General features: G+C 42.6%; 2 protein-coding genes across 2 annotated transcripts; both read left to right on the top strand.

Annotated features, from left to right (window-relative positions):
* Positions 1 to 33: 33 nt before the first annotated feature.
* LOC3289881 (uncharacterized) lies at positions 34 to 19,740 on the top strand. The gene is made up of 7 exons (XM_557626.4): positions 34 to 393; positions 544 to 964; positions 1,182 to 1,436; positions 1,649 to 1,778; positions 13,078 to 13,678; positions 13,940 to 14,163; positions 18,688 to 19,740. Exons 1-7 carry the CDS (start codon positions 141 to 143, stop codon positions 18,796 to 18,798), a joined length of 1,995 nt encoding a protein of 664 aa, XP_557626.4. The 5' UTR covers positions 34 to 140; the 3' UTR covers positions 18,799 to 19,740.
* A 24-nt stretch (positions 19,741 to 19,764) lies between these two features.
* LOC1269042 (phenoloxidase 8-like) lies at positions 19,765 to 22,533 on the top strand. Its single transcript, XM_307623.4, has 6 exons — positions 19,765 to 20,884; positions 20,954 to 21,055; positions 21,124 to 21,417; positions 21,492 to 21,825; positions 21,891 to 22,131; positions 22,216 to 22,533. The coding sequence occupies exons 1-6, from the start codon at positions 20,003 to 20,005 to the stop codon at positions 22,415 to 22,417; spliced, it is 2,055 nt and encodes a 684-aa protein (XP_307623.2). The 5' UTR covers positions 19,765 to 20,002; the 3' UTR covers positions 22,418 to 22,533.
* Positions 22,534 to 22,649: the final 116 nt, after the last annotated feature.

Raw genomic sequence — 22,649 nt, 5'->3', positions numbered from 1 at the left:
GGTCATCCTTGGCGTATTATTGCAGTTTGAAAAGAAAGAAACTGTCGGAACTGTCGGGTAGACGGAGTCGGAGTTTGCGCTTGAGCTTTCACGAATGGGGGGATGTTTTCCATCCCCTTTCCGACGGCTACCTCACCCCAATGGAGACGCTTTCGATGTTTATGTTCTTATCGATCGAGTGGGTGGTAAATACAAACCTGAAACCTACCCCAACCGTATGGTGGATAAGCACAAAGGACGCGTGCGACAGAGACCGAATCGGGTTGGCTGCAGGGAAGAACGAGCGCGCTGGGAAGATAAACCGTCGCTCGTGCGTGAGAGTGTGTATGTGTGTGAGTGAGTACAGCAAGCGAAGAGACGGTTGTATGAAGACGAAAGGACATCAGCAGAACGGTACGTAGTAGACACACGGTGCACGGGAAGCAAAAGGCAAAATCGCAGCAAGCACGTAGGGCAAGAAGCAAAAAGGGCCACTGCTTGCCAGAAAGGTGATTTATCTGTTGTAAAATGTGCCAATAAAACCCCGTTTTCCCGTCCCCGAAGTGATGCAGTGCAGGGCGAGCGTTTCGAGTCGATATTCACTGCTGCCGCACGCCACCGCCAAGCGGATGATTCTCGGTGGCGGCGCCGGTGGTGGTGGTGGCGGTGTTGGTGGATCAGCCCATCGCTGTCAGCAGTCGGTGGTGCCGCGAATGCTGGGCGAGGGGTTTAATGTGGATTCCGGGTTCGAAACGTCTGACTTCGATTTTACCGACTTTGCCGAGGAGATGCTGCCGTCGCGCGACTTCATTCAACCGCTTTCGCTCGAGCAGGACGGTCTCGTCGGAGATGGCCGAGGCATTCCGTTTCGAACCGGCGCGGCCGACAGACGTTGCTCCGGGCTGAGCGCACGCAGGATGTCCGACTGTCCTCGACGTATGCTGAATCTGCTGCATGGCGCCAAAAATCGTCGTAAGAGTCGCATGTAAGCATACGGATTTATTTAAATACTTTTTTTTTAATGTAAATTGAAGTGTTTTGAATTAGTGTAAAGTGTTTGAAACAGAACGGTGAAATATTTCCACAAAAAATGCGTGTGCTTGTTCGTTCAGTTTTGTTACTCGTGTTACATCGGACGATCCTGGTCCCGAGATATGGAAGTGTTTGCTCATTAGGCTTATTATCGTTAACCTCTTTCGCAGATCGTTTGATTTTTCCAACGATCTTCACCAGGCGGAGAAATCGGTGCAAACGTCCCCCATCAAGCATCCGAACAAGAACTGGCGCTTCGAAGATGCCCGCAAGGCAATACTGGTGGAGATGGAGGCGGTCGGGCAGCTGCGGAAGCCGCACGTCCTGCTTTTACGCTTCCCGGATCCGCACCTCAGCAAGGAAGTCGTGCAAGGCTTCTCGGCCAGCATCGAGAATGTGATTTTCCATCGTCCAGCAACGCCAAGGTCAGTCCGGTGTAATGCATCCTGCACAGGTAGCAACTGTGCTGCCCTGTGTGCAAATGATGCTATCGTTGGCGTTTTACAAAACGTGAAATCGCTTCCGGGTCTAAAATCCTATTCACGCTTGGATAGCTTATCCGACCCATTCCCATTCTACATTCAATGCTTCAATTTTTTTGTGTGCTGCTCTGTGTGCCCATTTCCGTCCGTTAAAGGTATTGTGTGGTGCATTTGAAACCGGAAGCGGACGTGGACAGCGTCATGAAGCAAATTTCACGGATCCAGTTCGGTGCTGGCAAAATCATGGTCGAACGGAAGACACGCAATGCCGATCAGAAGCCCGTGGTGAGTAAATCTGTATGTGTGTGTGTGTGCTTTCTGTGTTTGCATGTTTAAATTTGCTCCGTCCCGTGAAAGCGGCAATGTAAATAGAAATGGTGTTTCGGTTATTTTTCTTTCTCACTTCAAATTCACTTTCCCAAAACGTTCGTACCGTGTTTGATCTGGGGCGAGCGAGGGGAGAGGAGAATTTACGACGTGTTTGCCTACGCCACGATCGCGATAACAAATCGAGCGTCCCTTTCCGAGGCGCAATCATACTATCATTATGTTGTGCAGTGCCATAAACTCACAAGCACATGCCTATTAAGTGTGATGAAATATAATCGAGCAGCTTGTTCAGTTCTGCTGAGCAACCATAATGGGAGGGAACGCTCGCTCGAGTGTTCCCTTTTAAAGTGTCCTGTCTTTATGTGGGTGTATGTATGTATGTACGGGGGTGGGGTATTTGTGGAGAGGTTGGGGTGTTTTTTTCCAGAGGACCACGTGCAAGCGTGCGAGATAATGCTCACTCACATTATGATAACAGTTTGCACGCCAGCTAAAGCTACTCTGCCCAGAATGGTTTTCGATTTTCTTTCCAAGGATATGTTTCTTATTTAAATTGTATTTTATACAGGTAGAGTTTGAGTTATGGGTAAAATATTAAAATTGGGAAAATTGCTTTTTGCTGGGTCTGAATGGACAACCTGTGGCCTGTAGGACGAAAATTCACTCACTTTAAGATTTTAAAAACTTATGTTATATGAGTAACAAAACAATTTCAATAATAGGTTTTTTTAATAACGTAACATTAAGTTGTAAGTCAAATTATTATTTGCTTGCTTTACAATATTCATATTATGTATGTTTTTAAACATAAATAGAGCTTCACATAAGCCGGTCTCGTAGTACAGTCGTCAACTCGTACGACTTAACAACATGCCCGTCATGGGTTCAATCCCCAAATAGACCGCGCCGCCATACGTAGGATTGACTATCCTGCTATGGGGGGGAATCAATTAGTCACTGAAAGCCCAAGCCCACAAGTGGGTACAGGCAGGCCTTCACCGACATCGGTTGTTGAGCCAAAGAAGAGAAGAGAGCTTCACATACTGGCGTACTCATTAGAAAGACAAAAATGTTAAGTTCAGCTTACACTTTAAGCGTGTTAAGTTAATCAACTCGCTTAAATCAAATTGCTATAAAACTAAACAAATTTTGAGACGACCATGCAAAACAGTCAAATCGGTACTGAGAGTACCCAAGTGTCGAATGATGACAGAATGCCAAAGCCCCTATCCGATAGCTTCCCCATGTGCTCGACTATACTACTGCCATGGAATGGACCAATTAGTCAATGAACAGATTTATTATATTGATTTAGGCAAGGAAACTTAGAGCTACTGTGATTCTTTGCTGAAAGAAGAAGTAGAAATATTTTACAACAGTTATTAATTGTTTTCCCCGCCGTCGTACAACAATCAATCGATCATATCCAACAATCTGTAATGCACGAGTACGCCCAACAATGGCTCCATGAATCTAACATTCACATAAGCCTTTCAATGACACACGTGGTCCTAAAATCAAGTGTACACATTTGGTCCAGAACAGTCAGCACGTGTTTGTTCAGAAGAAAAATCTAATTAATTTTGTTCAGACCAGTTCAGTGAGATGTTTAAATTTGCTTGCTCTTTCACACACATTGGTGCATTGAATGCTCCTGTAATACATAACAAAACATAAGCTTACAACAGTGCCTAATACTTAAGTAAGAAAAGGCAAAGTATTTTAAGACGTCAGTTTAACAATTCGAAGCTTTTTAAATCCCTTTTCTTTAAGAGGTTATTTTTTGCTCCTGTATGCCTCCAATGAAGATGTCATACAGTGGTGTCCATTTAAATAAGGCCATCTTCATGGTTTTTACTGTATCTCAAGAGTGTGGCATGTTAATGACAAAATGATGATGGCAATTTGATGGCAAAATTGTTGTAACAATTCCATTACAATGTTGCAGTTATTTGTTGGTAATTGTTACAATAATGCACAATACGTAATACATCGGCACACACACAAAAAACCCATTGTTGTTTTTGTGATAATGTGATACTTGGATTAAAACGTGCTTTCGCTTCGCTTGATTGTAGAATATTTTAATCCATCGAAATGGTGTATGGTAACTAGAGCTTAATACGTTGATAAGCAAGAGATTAGCTATATCATACGTATGGCACCCACACGACCCAACTCATTTCATTCTTTTATACTACAAAAAAGGACAGAGCCCCATTTGGTAGGCTCAAGATAAGGTGGCAAGATGTAATGGAGGCGTCCGTCATAGAAACCAGGAAAACGGTGCTGCGAGACTGTGAGCAGTTTCCCACGCTCCAGTTATAGGTTAAGGTCGCGAAGCGGTTATTTATCAAATATCAAAGGGTTATCAAATTGTCGAAATTAAAAAAAAATAGAGTAGCTTTTTTGTGATAATTGAACTTCCAATTATCAGCAAAATGTTTAAAATGTTAATAGAGCTGATTAAATTCTTACACAGGTTTTTTTCTCATGATTTACGCGGTTCTCGACTTACGCGGATTCAAAGATACGCGGTTTTCCAAATTTGTCAAATCAGTAAAATTTGCTTCATGAATTGTCCAAAGCGGTATAAACTGCATTTTTGTATTAAAATTCAACCCGCCTTAAAGCCAGAAATACCATGTTTTCAAATCATCAAATCATCAAATAAATGTTATAAGTATTAAACTTACCGAATATTGAATAGTATTTTAGCCGAAAAATGTGAAATTCGACATACACGGATATTGGAGTTACGCGGATTCCTCGGGAACGCATAAACCGCATATCTCGGGAACAGACTGTACTGACATATTTGATATCATACATACTAACATACCGTTGAACCCCTCATAATGAGTACCCCTTATAACGAATGTTTCGCATAACGAGCAAATCTAAACGCTCTACGAATACCCCTCTTAACGAGTAAAATCTCGCATAACGAACAATTTAATTTTTGTTCCCGATAAGAAATCGTGATCATGTCAATACTAAGAATCGTTAAATATCAAGCTTTTTCCAAAAATACCAGGTATAAGTGTGGAGGAAAAGTGGAAAGGGAGGTGACACATTAACTCCCACCGCCAGCCCAAAACTCACGAAGTCATACAAATATCGAAAAAAGCCGGAGCGTGCCGTGGGCGCGTTCACTCCACATCCAACTCTTTTCAGATCAGATAGCGGAACTGAGAGTTTTGCTGCGCTTATCGATAGGTGGAGTAAGTGAGGTAGTGTCTTCAGTTTAATTACTCCATTTCCTTCCTTCTTATTTGACAATATTGGAGACTCTCTTCGGCTTCGGCCGTAGAAGTGGGCAGGACGTGGATTTTAGTGTATAGTTTTCCCTAAAAAGCGTGTGTTTCACAAGTGTGAGGAGTATTGATGACTGTGTTCTTGCATGCATTCTTGATCTACTTGTTCATGAAGGCGAGAATTCGATACTAAGAATTGATCAATGGATTACTGTTGCCAGTTGGGGGTGTTCCGTATGGTGGTGATGCATATAATCCCTATATGCCTTATTTCACTTTTCATACAAATTGCATGACTAAAAGCCTCCCGCATAACGAGTGAGTCATTGGAATGGTTTAAACTTGTTATGAGGGGTTCCACTGTATTTTTGAACTGTTTCTTGGCATAGTACCCACATTTTTGTAATAAATGATTCAAACATTTTTGGTAAACGGTCAATAAATTGAGGGACAAATTCTAAAATTGTTTCTATTTTTTGTTGTTCTTAATGTTTCGGCGCTCACTGTACGTTAGATGTGAAGATTAGCGGCATACTCGTGGGAACTCCAAAGGAGTTTACCAATCCCTCCAACTCGCTAAAAAAATCGTTACAACTGTAAACTAATGCTTACCAGTCCTCCTAATTTGAACATACAATTTATAAAAATAAAATAAAAAAAATTTGACATAAAAATATCATATCTAATGGTAGAGGGTTACAATAATATTGCAAAAGTAAAAGTAAAAAAGCTCTGTAGAAAAAAGCCCGACGAGGAAGGGCCGCAATAATAGATTAAATAAATAAAGAAACTAAAAAATATATTATTTTATTCACTTTTTGAACGACAGAAAACAATGTTTAAAACACAAAACAAAACCAAATTTTGATTTTATTCTGCATGATGTATGTGCATTAAGCAATGACGAAATTAAATTAAAGTAACAAAAGGAACAACAAAAAAACACAAACAAAAACTAAAATTCTAAAAAAAGAAACACTAATCAAAAACAGTCATAAGTACTCCACTACTTTCCATTTCCTAAATCATACTTAAAGCATCAGCGCACCCGAGTACACCACACCCGGAACACACAGCGAACACAGCAGTTGTACCTACGAAAGGCTACTGTGTGCAAACAGTGTTTCCTCCGGTTTAAGTTTTGGAAAGTTTTGTCGGCGTGTGTGCATTCATCAAGCGGATTGCCATAAACAATGGGAGTGCAGCATGTTAGTCCTTCCCCTTCCTTAGTCCCGCTCACTGCGAAAGGAATCAAGAAACCTGCTGTACCCAATCTCTTGTGCCTAGACACACACACACACGCGGTGCCATATCGGTGCCTGCATCCACCCAGGATTGACTGCTGGCCTTCATTTGTAGTGTGTGTGTATGTATGTTTATGTGTGTGTTTCTGTGTGCGTATAGCACGCTTTCGCTCCAGTGTGTGGCTACCGCATCGGACGGCTGATCCGGTACATGCGCCAATATGCGGTTGCCGCTCATCCATAAGGGATGGGACGGTAAACAACCCCAGTCAGGGGCATCATATATAATTCTGGCCTGAAGCCATTCGCTACCACTGCTGCCACTGCTGCTGCTGCTGTGAGTGGTTGCGTATAATACGGTTACGGGAGCAGCAGCTGCGGTTGCACTTTTCTGCCGAAGCGGTAAACTTTTCCGTTGCGCTGCAGTTAGCCTGCGATCGGGGCATCCCTGTGTTTAGGGATGTAGCGAGACGTGTTGCCATCCTTTCACGCTCGGCTCACTGGATAATCCCAGCGGTACTGGTACGCATTTTCACCAAACATCCGGACACCAGCTCAGTGGTTCCCCAGCAGGAGAGAGAGAGAGAGCCAGAATCGATGCTTTTTGATGGTGCTTTTCCCTGTTGATTTCATGTGCAGCCCGGTAAGGGCACAAGCGCGGAGCAAAATTGGTGCCCTCTTTACACCACCAATCCACACATACACATGACCGTCCATAGCGAGGGGGTACGCGCCGGGCTTATCGTTTTGTCAGCAAATGTCCATGCTCTCGGGACCAAAGCCGGAACCTATCTCGAAACTGTTGGCACATTTGTCAACGGGCCATGTCAATCGAATATTGCTCGCAATCGACAGCACGCAATGAAAGCACAGGAGCACGGACAAGACTGCTCGTTCCAAATTATGCTAACACATGCGGCAGAGCAGCAGCCGGCAGCAGCATCCTGAAAAGCCGCATGTGACACAAAATGTGACCTAATTCATTTAGCGAGCCTTATTAATTTTTATGAGCATAAATGATTCGATGCATTAAACATATGGGAACCATTTTATCCAAAATCCACCACTCCACTCCAATGGCGCAGTACATTGGACGGTTGGGTATGGCAGGGCATGCTGGACGGACGGATCGGAAGAACGCAGCCCTCCTTTCGCTCGTTTCGGGCAGCCCGAGAGAGTATTGCTTTATCGATTCAGCTTATGCAGAAATGTAATTTCTGCCAAGAAGGGCACAACGACCACGGACGACCATTGTTAACGTCCTGGGGTGGGCTTGGATGCGAAAGTTTTCGGATGGAATTAAAAGTTTTTCTGTTCCTTTTTTGGAAAACCCCGGACAGCTAAACTGTCCTCTTCCATTCGGTGGAGAGCAAACCCGGAAGGCCAACCGACACCAGAATAATAATAATACAAAAAAAGCAACCTGAAAACAAGAAGCCAAACTTTCTTCAGCATCGTTTTTGCAACTGAACTTTGCAGAAGACCTTTTGCACCGTAGGTACGACGACGGAGGGTTGTGTAATCGCTTTCTCGTACGATTGGCATTGGCATGAGCCCCGAGATGTGGAATATGTGTGTATTTTTATGTAAATTTATGTATTCGGTCACAGTGAGAGCCAGCGTTAGTGTTAGACAGTTCATTCGGGCAGATGTATATATGTATGTAAAATAGTAACATTTATCTCCACAATTGATCTGTTTTAGTGTAACACAGTTTCACTGCTAATAAATTCATTTCCAGTCGGCAAAGAGAAACACACAAACCAACATCTTGCGCATGCATCTTATGAATAGTGAGGACGGAATGTTGAAGGCAAAGATTCAATTTTTTTTTGTATATTTCACCGAGCCTCGTAGTATTTTTTTCAATCGCATGGGTTGAATACAGTGCGTCACACAATTATACGACTAGCGGAACTTGGGGCAAGTGTGCCACCTTAAGCATTTCAAGTTATAACTCACTAAAACGTGTTTTTCAAAAACCGATTTAAATCTTATAACCATTTTACATCTATTTCCTCACTTATAAATGTGTTTCGCTTGAAAAAAGTGCAAATAAAACAGTTTTTGAAGCGTTTTAAAAAGGGTCCAAAAAGACGTTGTTTTTTGGGCTATGGGGCAAGAGTGCCACTCGTATGGGGCAAGACGGCCACCTGGTTAAAATAACCGTATTTCTTAGATAATTGGAAATTATTACGTTTGTACCACTAGTGTATGTATTCCTACATGTATTTAGTCACCAATGAACCCTTTTTGACCACCAACTGTACCACAATATGGTTTGTTACTGTTCTGTTTTTCTGGCGTGGAATCCGCTCACAATAGCGCACCATTCCGCAGCACGCCACAACAATGTTTACATTTTTGACAGCTCGCGCCTATGAAAGAAGGTGGCACACTTGCCCCAAACAGAGATGGCACACTTGCCCCAAAAGTTGTAACTTTTTTGAAATTGAATTTTTCAGTGACAAAAATAAAGTTTTTTTCAACTAACCCCACAAAAAATTTCACGTTTTCTCAGCTATACGGTGGTGTAAATATTTTCTCGGTTGATTGTTCGCATGATTTTTGAGAGCTTATTTGGTTGGATTAAAAAATTGTAATATTCTGCTCAATTTTGAAACTCAACATAAATCAGTTCAAAACAATGGGACATTTCGATTAGTCTATATGAAATTGTCGGCTCAGTATACCTAGTCATTGGAAAGCAACCAACTGTATACACAATTGATCATTAAACTAAAGATTTTAAGGAAAAATGTTTGGTGGCACTCTTGCCTCGTATGGCACACTTGCCCCAAATTCCGCTACATGTCTTTTGATCGCTTTTTTTTAACTTTAGTTTTTCAATGTTTCGGTTCAATTTGACTTTTTTTCGTTCTAAATATCTCATTTATTGTCTTTTTAAAGGATTTTTTTTTGTTAGTCGGGTTTTATTTTTATTTTCTATCGGATCAGAAATAATATCAGAAATTTTGATTAAAATTATTTATTTTTCCTATTTTCACATTTATTCCTCATTATCTATGAGACATATGGATGATTTAAGTGATATTAGAACTGTTACTCACATGATTTTAAATTTCGTAACTAAAAAAATCATCAACTCTTTAGTTAATGTATCTCATTTTTTGGATAAAATCAATAAACATATAAAAATGCACGTAGTAATAAAGAAATCTGTTTTATCTGCTGCAAACCAATGTGTGCGGAAACCAATGGTTAACGGTGTTAAAATGACGTAAAGCCCCTCAACTATGGGGACGCCCCAAAGACCCCTTTCCACCACCTGATATTTTTAATCCACCTTGATCGTGTTGTATCTATTTGACAGTTAAGGTCCGCCATATTCGATTTCAGCAATTGTGTATAAAAAAGATACATTTAAAAATTGTTCAGTTTTCTTTGTTTCTGTTAGGAATGCGTACAAATAGTACTTTTATTTAATTATTAACACTTTGAGTGTCATGGCTATCATATATGAGAGCCAGTTATGTTTCCTGGGGTGCCATGGTTATCATATATGATAGTCAGGGAAAACTGACTTCAAATCTTAATATCTTGTAACAGATTGAGCGTATTGGCATGAAATTTTTCAAAAAGATCAACAAAATGAAAAGTAACTTTGTCATGTATATGGTTTTTGCAATTTTTTGTTATGTTCATTTTTATATAATGATTCATTTATAATGATACATTTATTTATACCCAATAATAGTCGAAATGCGAGAATATAAATGCAAAATAACAATTCTTTCAATTAATATAGTGTAGCCACATATATTTCAGTTATAATGCGAATTTTCACAACTTCTGATATACAGCAGATATTATTTAAAATATTATCTAAATGACAACATAAGTTGTTTACATGATCGCTTTTCAATGAAGCATCATATTGAGAACAAAAAAAATTTCAACCGTTTATGAGCTGGCCTGAACGCGCCCGTGACAAATCTGCGTTTGTTTACATACTTTTCAGGTTGAAATAATCAAGGCTGAAAATTTAAGGCTAGTTTTGTGTGTGGTTTTGTATGGAGCGTTGACATCATTCCAGTTGCCAACCGTCCAACTCTATATAAAACAGCTGGGTAGTATCGTAAAAACCCCTCATTAATCATTTTTATATTGGTGCATTCAAACATAATCACCAACGATCATCAACGATTAAGAAACCTTTTTACAGCGCCAATTATGTGAGTCAAACGGAAAAGTGTCAAACAAAATCACTCTACACTAACGGTTTCCGTTTGACTCATATAATCGGCCCTAATGTGTAGCGCATTTTACTCAAGCATTGATTTTACTCAATTCTGATACTTGCAATTTTATATAAAGAAGTAATCCTGCAATAGAGTTATGCATTGTAATATTCCTTTTTGGAGATAAAATCCTAAATGGTTATGTAAGAATTTAACAGTTAATTGAGAATTTTGCTTACAAGACTTACTGTTTAAATACTGTTTTCAATCAAAAGCAAAAGCTTAAAATTCACTACAACATGTGTAACAAAAAAAGAGACTAAAACATGACTTTTAGGAAACATTTTACATCATTTTTTCTCTGTCACTATCCCCAATACCAGGTTGTCTAATCTCACCTCAAATTCCCATCACTAGTTTTACGCCCCATTCGCAGTATCGCAGTCAACCGTCCATAATGTAGGTTAACTGGTTCGACAGCATCCCCAGCATCCGTAGCAACGGTGGTTCGTATGTGTGAATCGTGTCACCATGCTACAGCAAACGGCACACCAACCGTGAATTGTGTGCATTGTGTTTGTATTGATCAGTAACTTTTGGTCCTACCGTGGTTGGTGCTCAATTCAATTGACCTCGTTTTACACACCAACCAACGCCATCCTGGAAAGGAGATTGAACTGACAAAAACAGAACCCTGCTTTCTTCCCACCTTCCCAGGCCGCAGTGAACCACCATCCACCAGGTCCGGATTACCTGGAGGAAATTAAATTGCACATTCCGAAAGCTGATATGCAAATTCGTTGCATACGAATCGGATGCAAATCAGGGGTTGGATGCGATCTTTCCTCCTGCTCGCTCTCTGCTCTGCTCTATAAGCCAATAAGTGCATATGCCATGTAATCCCGGTGGACTACTTTTCACTAACGGGGAGGAGGAGGCGGCGGTGGTTTGGGCATGTCCATTCGGGTTTGATTTATTATACCGTTAATTAATAGTGGCCCTCGGGGTGGTTAGCGTTTCAACATGTTCGGCATAAAATGTGTAACAGTGTCACCACCACTGCTCGGTGTCCTACTCACTTCTCCTCTGCCGGCCCAGAAATCCTCCAGTCCTTTGCCGATTTGGGCAAAAATGGCAGAGAATGTGAACATATACAACAAAAAAACCAACCGGTAACTATCCATCGTTTGGCAACTGCCACCATGCCAAGGTTAGCAAGTGTCCTTTAATCCAGCGCCTCCAGAAGCCAGCAAACAGTGGAAAAGGCACGAAAAGGCTCTCACTTTTCCCCTTCCTCCTTCCTACCTTCCTTTTCTGTCCGTTGTCCTCGCTGTAGCGTGTACGTTTGCGTCGAGTACCATGGCAAGCGTTCAAAAATTCCGAACGTTTAGTTCGCTGGCTGGCTTCTGTTCCAGGGCCTGGACAGGATTAGTTAGTTTTTTGTTTGGCCTTTTTTGTCTTTTTTTTTGCTCTCCCCGGATAATTTAACCCGCTATACACCCTCAACCCTCCCTTTTGCTGTCCTCTGCCAGAAGCTGTGAAAAGCTGTGCCCAATCACCCACGTGCTGGATAGTTTTTGAACGGCATTTTCCCGCCCTCACCGACTTCCTGCGCTCATTCGTTCACTCTTTTGATTCTGTTAGTCACTGGCTGTATCGGGCAACTGTATATTTCGGTTGGCCAAAATAGCGGTACAAAAACCACGAAACCCTCCCCTCCCATTTCACGGTGCACCAGCGGACGAACGGACGGACAGCACCAAGTTGTTATCATACAGTCGCTGAGTCCGATTTCTGTCTCTGATGTCAGAGCGTTAAATTATTTGGAAGTCGTCCAAAAACCGGGCCAGCTCCGTTATCTTGCAGGCCCGCTGGCAATCTTGCTTCCGGCACTCCGGCCCGGGAAATGCCTTCCCCCGCTTTCCCACCGTGCCATGTTGGACATTTATTTTTGTTTTTCCTTCCAACCTCCCGTTCCCCAAAACACCGGTTGGGCCACCGCTCAACCATTTTGTGTTGTCCTCGGTTGTCGCGGTGTGTTTACATTTCGTTTGTGTATGCAAACCCCTTTCTATCCGGCCACAGCGTCACGGCCAGTAGTAATCTTTGCAGTAGCTTTTCCGGGAGGCTCCGCATGAAATGAACTCTCCGGCTGCTCCGAGACCTTCGAGACCGTTGCGCTGCTCATAGCTGGAGCTTTACGGTTGCACGCGGATAACGCGCGTATGCTGCTGCAGCTCATCATATCGCAATTCCGAGCGGTTTATGTAAATTTTTATTCGAACGTGCGTGGCCTTATTGTGTTTGGTTATCGCCCGGGTGCCGTGTGCAGGATTACTGGAATATCCCTCCCCAATTCGCTCTTGTTTTCATGCGAATCGGTGTTTTTGTGCCAAGGGTGCGCGTGTACAACGACATTTGGGTGGTATGAAAATAGGGGATAGATTTTTCTGTTTGTTCTGTTGCGGGAAGGACTGTGACTGTGTTTTGCTGCGGTGTTCGGGCGTATTTTACCATACCTCTCCTTCTTTGCTTCGGTTCCCCCCCACAGGTCCAGCCGGAAGACATCGATCCGTACACGCTGTTCATTGGCAACCTGCCCAACGTGGTGACGGTGCAGACGGTGAAGCAAATGTTTCCCGCTGCCAAACGCATCGATATCGGTCACGCTCAGCGCATCAAGCACACCCGCTACGCTTTCATACGCTTCACGAACGTGGAGGAAGCGATCCAAGCGTTCAAAGCCAATCACAACAAGGTCATTGACGGGAAAAACATCATCATTCGCTTCCGGCGGCACAACGCGCCGATCGCGCTGCCCGAGGACACGACCACGCCGAAAACGCCCAAACGCCAGAAGGCTGGCGGCCAGCAGCCGCAGCAGCCGCAGCTGGTGGTGTCGGTCGAGCAGCGGCCGAAGCGCCTCAGCCTGGTACCGGCCGCCGCCGGACCGGGCCATTCCGGTACGCTCAGCACGATCAAGACGGAAATACTGGACGAGGACGACGTACCGGACGGTGCACCGGTGGGCAGGAACGTGAAGCGGTACGAAGGGGCCGGCGGTCCCCTGTGTGTCATCAAGTCCGAACCGGACGATACGGACATCGAGGACAGCCTGGAGGAGGAGGAGGACGTTGACAACATACGGGACTGTAAGGGACTGTTGTGGACGGACACACAAAAACGCCAATCTTTTTGCAATTCTTTATCTCATGGCATGATGTGGTGCAAAAAAACACAAAAGTGCACCACACCACCCCCATTGAAACCGCCCCGCAGTATGGTGGTGGCTCTGTGCAGCATAATTATGTGGACGTGTTTTGAGCGATTTTTATTTAATCGACTTTGTGTTCGTTTTTTTCCTTCCCATCTCTTTCTCTTTATTTGCATGCCCCGCGCGCATGGTTGCACAGTTCTGGAGGAGCAGGAGGAGGAGGAGGGCCTCAATTTGGACGAAATCAATCCGGATGAAAACTACTGCGAAGAGGACGATACGGACATTGACAGTTTTGGCAAGAACTACTGGACGCTGGAGCAGCTGCGCCGTAACGCGGCTGGTGACAATGGATCCGGCTCGGTGAAGAACGAGGAACAGGACCTGGAATCGGCTACCAAAACGACCTCTACCATGCTGATTGTGAGTCGATTTGCACATTTCTTTGTCTTATCGTGTTTGAATTGGCTGGAGGTGCATTCATTAGCCCGGCATTCATCGACACATCGGTGCCGCCCTTGGAAATACATGTATTTATGATAGCATTTAATTTGTTTAGTCGATAAACAACCTAAAGCTCTAGTGCATGCCAATTGCGATGCCCGCCTTTCGGAGCAAGGGACAGGTCAAAATGTTATGTATGCAGTGCATATGCGGCTGCAGCTATACCACGCGTTACGACCAGCACCACCACCATCACCACTGTGCCCTTGTGCACTGCGTAAAGTTACCCCTGGCCTATCCGGTGGTTTGTATCGAAGAAAATCAAGCCGCCAATGCGAAATTTATGTTCGAAAGTTCAACGAGTCACGTACGTACGGCAGTCGGTACTACGGCCAAGCCAATAGCGTGTGGTTGCGTGCTGCGGTGCCCAATCGAATGGTGTGAACGAATTATGATAAATACGATTTTACTGCCAGAATAAGTGTGGGGTTTAGAGTGCTTGCTTGTTTTGCAAACGGCAGTCGTAATAAAATATTTAAACTGGTTCGAGGAACCAACATTTTCACCTGAATCTACATGGTTTATGTTTGGTGTCATACACCTATGTTGAAACCTTTTTGCAACCGCTACCGAGTTATTAAGAAAGCTACCGAGTTATTAAGAAAGCTACCGAGTTATTAAGGCTGCAGGCCTAATAAGTAGTTTTGGCATTTTCATACACAAAACTCTGCACTAATAAAACACAAAAAACAAAATCTACAAAAATAATACAGCTAATATACTCATTATTATTATTTGACGTAACAACCGTTGTCGGTCTAGGTCAGTGTTTAACCAAGTACGGCTCGCCAGCCATATGCCCTGATTTGATGCCTAGATGGCGGCTTTTGTTTTGTTTTGTTTAATGAATTTTATAGTATTTTCATAATGTTTATGGTTTTCATCAATTTGGCTCTTCACTAGAACTTTACGCACATTTTTATAGACTTTTGTGGTTTTGGCCAAACAGTTTGTGGACCACTCGTCCAGGTCTAATGTTTGCCGCTGATCCATGACGCATGACAGGCATGTTGTTAAGTTGTGCGTCTGTACCACGGGACCCACAACTTTTTGTTTGTTTGTGATTTTATTACGTCCTGGCTGCATTAACCCCTCGGGAGAGTGTAATATGAGGTAAATTTAAAAAAAATCCTATCTATTGCGGGTTTTATTGATTATGTGGAAATATTTTCGACTCACAAATAATTACTACAATTTTTAATAAGAGAATATGATGAACTTATACTGCGAACTTATATGAGATTTTAAAATCGGCTTCTCTAAAACCTATCATAAATAAAACCAGCAGATACAACCATACACTGTCCAAATTTGAATTTGAACCTTGTTAACACTGCACTTTGCTGTGGTATAGTAAACTCATAAAGTATTATCAGTTTTTGTTATTATAGTGCTCAAAAGTATTAAATTTACTTAACTAACTACTATTAAATTCTATAACTACTATTGAGTGTTTTTTCAGTTACTCTTGTTTTTTATCAAGTACAAAAAGTATATACAAAACAAGAGATTATAAAACATTTTCTTTCTTTCTTTCTTTTTTTTTGCTCAACATCCGTTATCGGTCAAGGCCTGCCTGTACCTCTTGTGGAGTAGGCTTTCATTACCCCCAGGATAGCAGGACAGTCAGTCCTACGAATTTCGACACGGTCTATTTGGGGTGGGCATGTTGTTCAGTCGTACGAGTTGACTACTGTACCATGAGACCGGCTATGTATAACATTTATGTATTCTAAATAACCACCCTTAAATACAATTATATTATTCTTAGGAATTGAAGGAAGGGGAATTTCTTTTTACTGTATTTTGGTACTAAGTCTCTTCTTCTCCTTGGCGTAACATCCTACGCGGACATGCCGTCGTTTAAAAACTTTCGAGACTTATTCAGTACCCACGATGGGTATGTTGTTAAGTTAGTATCACGAAGCCGGCTAAGCCTAGATTTTGTACATTTATCGACAAACGATCTGCCATGGAACTACTTCCAAAAAAGGAATCAGACTAAAGTTACAATTATTATGAATTTGATAGAGTGTTGTGTCTTGCCAATTTATTTTAAATATTTAGGTTAAATGTTGTATTTTTTAAACTAATTTTCAAGATCAGCGAAAAACTCCCACCACTTCGATTAGGCATTAAAATTACGCTAGACAGCAAATAAAACCAGTCAAATTGAATAACAATTGAAATTAAATAAAACGCGAGTATCGACCAGTTGGCTGCAGCCTATGGTCCGTGGATCAAAAAGCGTTAAACAAACTCTACAAACTATAGACCCTCATTATGATGTGGTAAATAGGGGGTTTTCAATGGCTTAACAGCTGATGTCAGTTTTTGGTTATTGGATGTAATTGGTATCTATGACTTGACTGCCGTGGTACAGTCCTCAACCCTTAAGACTCAATAAGATGCCCGTGATGGGTTCAAGCCTGAAATGGATCGCTCATATTCAGAAACTAATAATTTTATTAAACCATCATGGGTTCAAGCCCCGAATGGACCGTGCCCCCAAACGTCGAACTGATTATCCTGCTGTTTGTAATCAATAAGTCACTAAAAGTTAACTCCATCAGTGGTACACGCAGGCCTTGACTGAAAACGGTTGTTGTGCCAAAGAATAAGAAGTAGACAATCATCTATAACAATGTGCGGGGAAAATTTGTCGTTGCTTAAACCATAGTTGTACGACAAATATGATTTTTTTTCAGCTCGATCAGTGGATAAGTAATCTGTTTTTGGTTATCCATCCACTCAAACTTGCATACAGATTATTTCAGTTGTCAATTTCCTTTTTAACAGCCGACTTATATATAAACTCGTTTGAGTCCTTTTTTACCAGATGCTAGTTACGTTCCTTGATCTGATAAATCTAATTTAGAAGAAGCCAAATGTACCAGGTAGAACGCTTTGATTCATCGCGTGTTCAACTTTTTGATACGACTCGCTTTTTTAGAACCCATAAAAATCTTAGAGTACTCAATTTGAGGACAAAGTAAGTGCTATCAATGATTGAAGATTTTGGAAACTTTGAACAAATCGTTAACAAACCAATTTCTGATAGCACAACATTTTTAATGGGAAAATACAGGTATTGAATCATAGTCTTGTTAAAAATAGAATAACATTTATTAAACATGTAGGTAAAGAGGCCATGTATTTCCCTAAACTGCATATAAGTATATGATTTTTTTTAAATAAACTTTCGAAACAGATTTTGTACATAAATGACAAAAAATAATTGAAAATTCCATTCAAACGAAAATACCCAATATTTACACGGGTAAAAACGAAAAAGGTAAAAACCCAGTAAAAACTCAAAAAATAAATATCGTGTAAAAAGGTCCCCCATGGTACAAAACTGGATGTGGTCCGTCATCCTAAAAAAGGTTGGAGAGCACTAGTACAGAGTGCAAGGCTTATCTTACTACTCAGTAACACTATTAACTTATTTAAAGCATAATATTTTTCGTTAAAGTATTTCTTAACGCTTTTTTATGTTTGAACTATGATTGAATTTTCAATTTGTAGTATTTCATCAAGATTTCACCATTATTTATAAATTAATGTAAAGTAAAAATGTTGATTATCGGACATATTGTAAGGCAATACGACAGATATTAACGTATTTCTTAACGCTTTTTTATGTTAGAACTATGATTGAATTTACAATTTCTAGTATTTCATTATGAAATCAAGATTTCAGCATTATTTATAAATTAATGTAAAATAAAAATGTTGATTATCGGACATATTGTGAGCCAATGCGACATTCGCACAGTTAAAAATTTGAAATCCTGAAAAGGAAAGACGCATCCGTGCAACAGCCCAAAGGAAACCGATTCTTTTCGATTACGTGAACAAATGGGTGTCTCTTACCAGTTAAAGGACGTCAAGGTCCTGTGTATGTAATGTAATAGCAAAATAAAGGCTCAGGAAAAGCCTTTCCTTTTTTGTGCATGTGCCATGCCAGTACTTACTATTTACTTCTAAAATTAGTTTGATTTTATTCTTTAACAAAAAATCTACAAAGCTATGCAGGATTCTCAATTTCGGTCACGTAAAGGGTACGATTCCAATCAGACGGTTTAGGCGCCCTCAAACATCTTGCGGTTTTACAACCCGGCGGCTTTATACAAAGTTTCGCATTCAGTGATCCGTTAAATTGCATTTTTCTGCAGGGGGCTTATTGTTTTCGTGTGTTGAAACTCTTCTCGGTGTGAATTGTTTCACCAAGAAAGAAGGAGGGAAGATTAGGAACATTTTCCGCAGAGCAAATGATTATTAGGGCGCCCTTTTTCCATTTTCCAGCAAGGGTTTTGATAACCCGTCTTACGCCCGTCGAATTGTTTTGTTCTCTTTAATTAAAATCCCTTTTGCAATGGCAGATGTAAAAAAGGGATATATTATTCTAACTTCTTATTCATCTCTGTCCCTTTGTTACAGAAACGCAAGGATCACAAACCACCGACCACGGTCATCAAAACGAAGCGTCGCGATGATCAGCTGAACGATCTCTTCAGCTGCCTAGAGCCGGACGATGATCTCTCATTATGAGATTCGATGGAGCTGTTCTCGGACTTCATTCAATACGTCACGCTTAACTAGAGTGACGGAAGTACCGTTCGTCGGATGCCGAAGTTGGCCAATGCGAGAACGTGCGAGTGAAGCTGTCCCGAAAACAGTTCCTGCAAGCGCTTTGAACAAAAAACAAAGAAAGATGATCGACAACAACAACAAGCAAAGAAAACCTGTTTCCCCCGGTGTTGTAGGCGAGTTTTAATGCATTTATCCTTATTCGTAGACTGGCTGCATGAGTTCGGCAAGGCGTTAAGCGAGCGCAGTAGCGCAAATTCGGTCATTTTAAACTTTAGACGGGACCAGACAGACGACAACCTTCCAGTGCTTCCTATGCGACCTTCGTGTTCCAGTCAGATTCTAAGTCGTGTTCCAGTCCCAAAAGCAAAGGAGAGATAGAGAGAAAAGAGTAATGCAAAATTTAGTTACCATTAACTTGAGCTTGATAGCTTGTGGCACGAATTGGAAAGTTAGTTTCCCAGTATTAGTTGTCGTTAGCGTTACGTAAAGATGAAAACTAAAGCATCGGACACACAGTATCTGTTCTGCTCGCCTTCCGCTCTCGTACGGTGAGGGGGCTGTATTATTAGCGAAAGTATTATTAACCTTTTAGCCGGCTTAACACGCGGAAAGGATCGAGATCTTTGGTTTAGCTTGCACAAGTTTTGCATTAACACCGTTTTTTTGCGCTTCAATTACCTAAAAAAAAAGAACAAAACACCAAACACGATTTAGGCAGGCGCATGTAACACCAATATTAGGTGGCTAAGAACGTTGCTTCAAGGGCGAGAGGAATGCAAGGGAATGGTGCCAACTGAGTCTTCAGAGGAACAGTATTTCTGTGTTGAAAAATGTAGTGTATTGCTTGAGGCAAATAATAAATAAACATATACAACTAGTAACATTAGCTGATAAAATGGATGCCTGCAGTGTTTGAAACGACGTTTAGATGTAGCTGTTACCACACACATCACAAATAGCGCTCACATGTAGATAAAAACAACTGCGACCTGGCCTTCGACTAGTAGAGACCACAAACCACAGGGATTGATAGTCTTCACGAGCTTAACGATGCATTTCTAACTCGGTATAAAAGGCGCTCCAATCAGTGCAGTGGGTCAGTTTTTGCCCGAGATTTAGAAGTGTGCCAAGTGCTAAGCAATCCCTGCGACCGCTGCGAACGATGACTGATAACAATACGCTGTTCCGCGGCTTGATGCAAAAACCGTACGAACCGACGTTTGTGCCGAAGGTGGACGGGAAGCTGTACTACGATCTGCCCGATGCGTACCTAACGGACCAGTACCGCCCATACGGACCATCGATACAGAACCGGTTCGGCATTAATGCGGAAACGCGCGTACCATTTCCAAACATTAGCCCGCCGGATCTGTCCTTTGCCGATGTGGTCAGCCGACGGGGTGTGTTTTCGGTGTTTAACGCAGCGCACAGGCGGGCCGCTGGCCAGCTAATACAGCTCTTTCTCGATCAACCCAACCCGACCACGCTCGGTGCAGTGGCGGCGTACGTGCGCGATCGTGTCAATGCGCCCATGTTTCAGTACGCACTAGCGATCGCGCTCATTCACCGGGACGATACGCGTGATGTGGAGATACCGAGCTTTCTGGAACTGTTCCCGGACCGGTTCGTCGATCCGGCCGTGTTTCCGCAGCTGCGCGAGGAAAGCAACCTGCTCGATCGGGGTAGCCGACGGGCAATCGACATACCGTCCAACTACACGGCGTCGGATCGGGTCGATGAGCAGCGCGTGGCTTACTGGAGGGAAGATATTGGCCTCAGCCTGCATCACTGGCACTGGCATCTGGTGTACCCGTCCACTGGTCCGGATCGGGTTGTGCGGAAAGAGCGCCGGGGTGAGCTGTTCTACCATATGCACCAGCAAACGATCGCACGGTACAACATTGAGCGGTTTGCGAACGGATTGGCGCGCACGCTATCGTTCAGCCAGCTGAGGGAAAGCATCCCGGAAGCTTACTTTCCGAAGATCGTGCGAAGTTCTGACGGGAGAGCGTTCTCCTGTCGCTATCCGAATCAGGTGATGAAGGTATGTGCATGCTTTGTACAACGTTTGATGGTTTTGGGTGTAGAAAAATGAAGAAACTTTCTTTTGTAGGATGTTAACCGCGTTGAGGATGAATCGACGATTCGTTTGGCGGATATGGATGTTTCTATCAAGCGTATATTTGAAGCCATTGATAATGGATACGCTCAAGCGGTAAGATAAAACAGTTTACACGGTACATGCTTTGTTTAAATTGCTTGTTTATTTTTCTCTGCTTTTAGACGAATGGCGATCGTGTTCCGCTGGACAACGAGAAGGGAATCGATTTAATTGGCGACATGCTAGAAGCGAGCACCAATTCAATCAACTTTAACTATTACGGTGACTACCACCAGAACGGGCATGTCATGCTGGGCTACATTCACGATCCTGACAATTCCTATCTGGAAGGCGTCGGCGTTATGGGCGATTTAACTACCACGATGCGGGATCCTTTGTTCTACCGCTGGCATCAGCACATTGATGACATTTTCGTACGGCACAAGCAGCGACTGCCGGCCTACACAAGCTCGGAAGTGAGTAGCGTATCATGGTAAAGCTTCCCCGTTCAATCAAGAGCAAATGTGAACTGCACCACTCTTCATTGTAGCTTTCATTCAACGACATCACGGTGGATTCGTTCGACGTGCAGTTAAACAAAGCGAACGCACCAAAGAATGTGCTTCTCACCTTTTGGCAGCGATCACAGTTCGATCTCGGCACGGGGATAGATTTTGTGCCGGAAGGTAACCTGTTCGTGACGTTCACACACATTCAGCACGCGCCGTTTAGCTATCGTATCCAAGCGACCAATAACGGGGGCAGCATGCGACGCGGTACCGTCCGTCTGTTCCTTGGGCCGAAGGTGAACGATCGTGGACAGGTCCTGCCTTTCCGTGACCAGCGCCGTCACATGGTGGAGCTGGACAAATTTACCGTGAACTGTAAGCTTACTTTGCCAACTGGGCTGTCGCAAAGGTGTCTATTAAACTATCGTACTTCTGTCTAGTGCGTCCTGGGCAAAACTCCATCGTAAGACGTTCGGATGAATCGAACCTGACCATTCCGTACGAACGAACGTTCCGCAATATAGCCGCCTCGAGCCAGCCGGGCATGGAGGTGTTCCAGTTTTGCAACTGCGGCTGGCCATCCCATATGCTCCTGCCGAAGGGATCTGCCAGCGGTTTGGAGTATGACTTTTTTGTTATGATTTCCAACTACAATCAGGACCGGGTGGAGGAATTTAATGAGTAAGTTTGGGTTCCAGGCTGGTGGTGTTGGGGTTTTCTTTCTTACAAATTTAGCCATTTCTTTGTGTTACTTCTATTCTCAAGGAATGACAACTGTAACGATGCGCACATGTTTTGCGGTTTACGCGATCGTCGCTATCCGGATGCTCGAAGCATGGGCTATCCGTTCGATCGCTTCACGCCAAATTCCGTGGGAAGCTTGCAGGAATTCGCGCGCCCGTATCGAAATATGGCCACTACGCCCGTTTCTATCCGTTTCACTAACACCGTTATTGCACGCACGTAATCAAACCGGATGATGACATGATTTTGTTTTCTTTTCTTATGTCAACTTTATAAGTGCAACATTATACAAAGGAATATATTCAAACGAAAATGACAATACATAATAATGCTCATAAACTTGATCTTGATCGCAACTTCGGGATTATTTTTCACCATTTTCATGAAACAAAATCAGCGTTCTTATTCCGCTCAATGTTGATATAGTTCACTCATGGATTGGGGAGCCAGGTCCA

Source organism: Anopheles gambiae, chromosome 2, assembly GCF_943734735.2.
Source record: "Anopheles gambiae chromosome 2, idAnoGambNW_F1_1, whole genome shotgun sequence".
NCBI classification, from domain to species: domain Eukaryota; kingdom Metazoa; phylum Arthropoda; class Insecta; order Diptera; family Culicidae; genus Anopheles; species Anopheles gambiae.
This window is presented reverse-complemented; position numbering and strand designations above follow the sequence as displayed.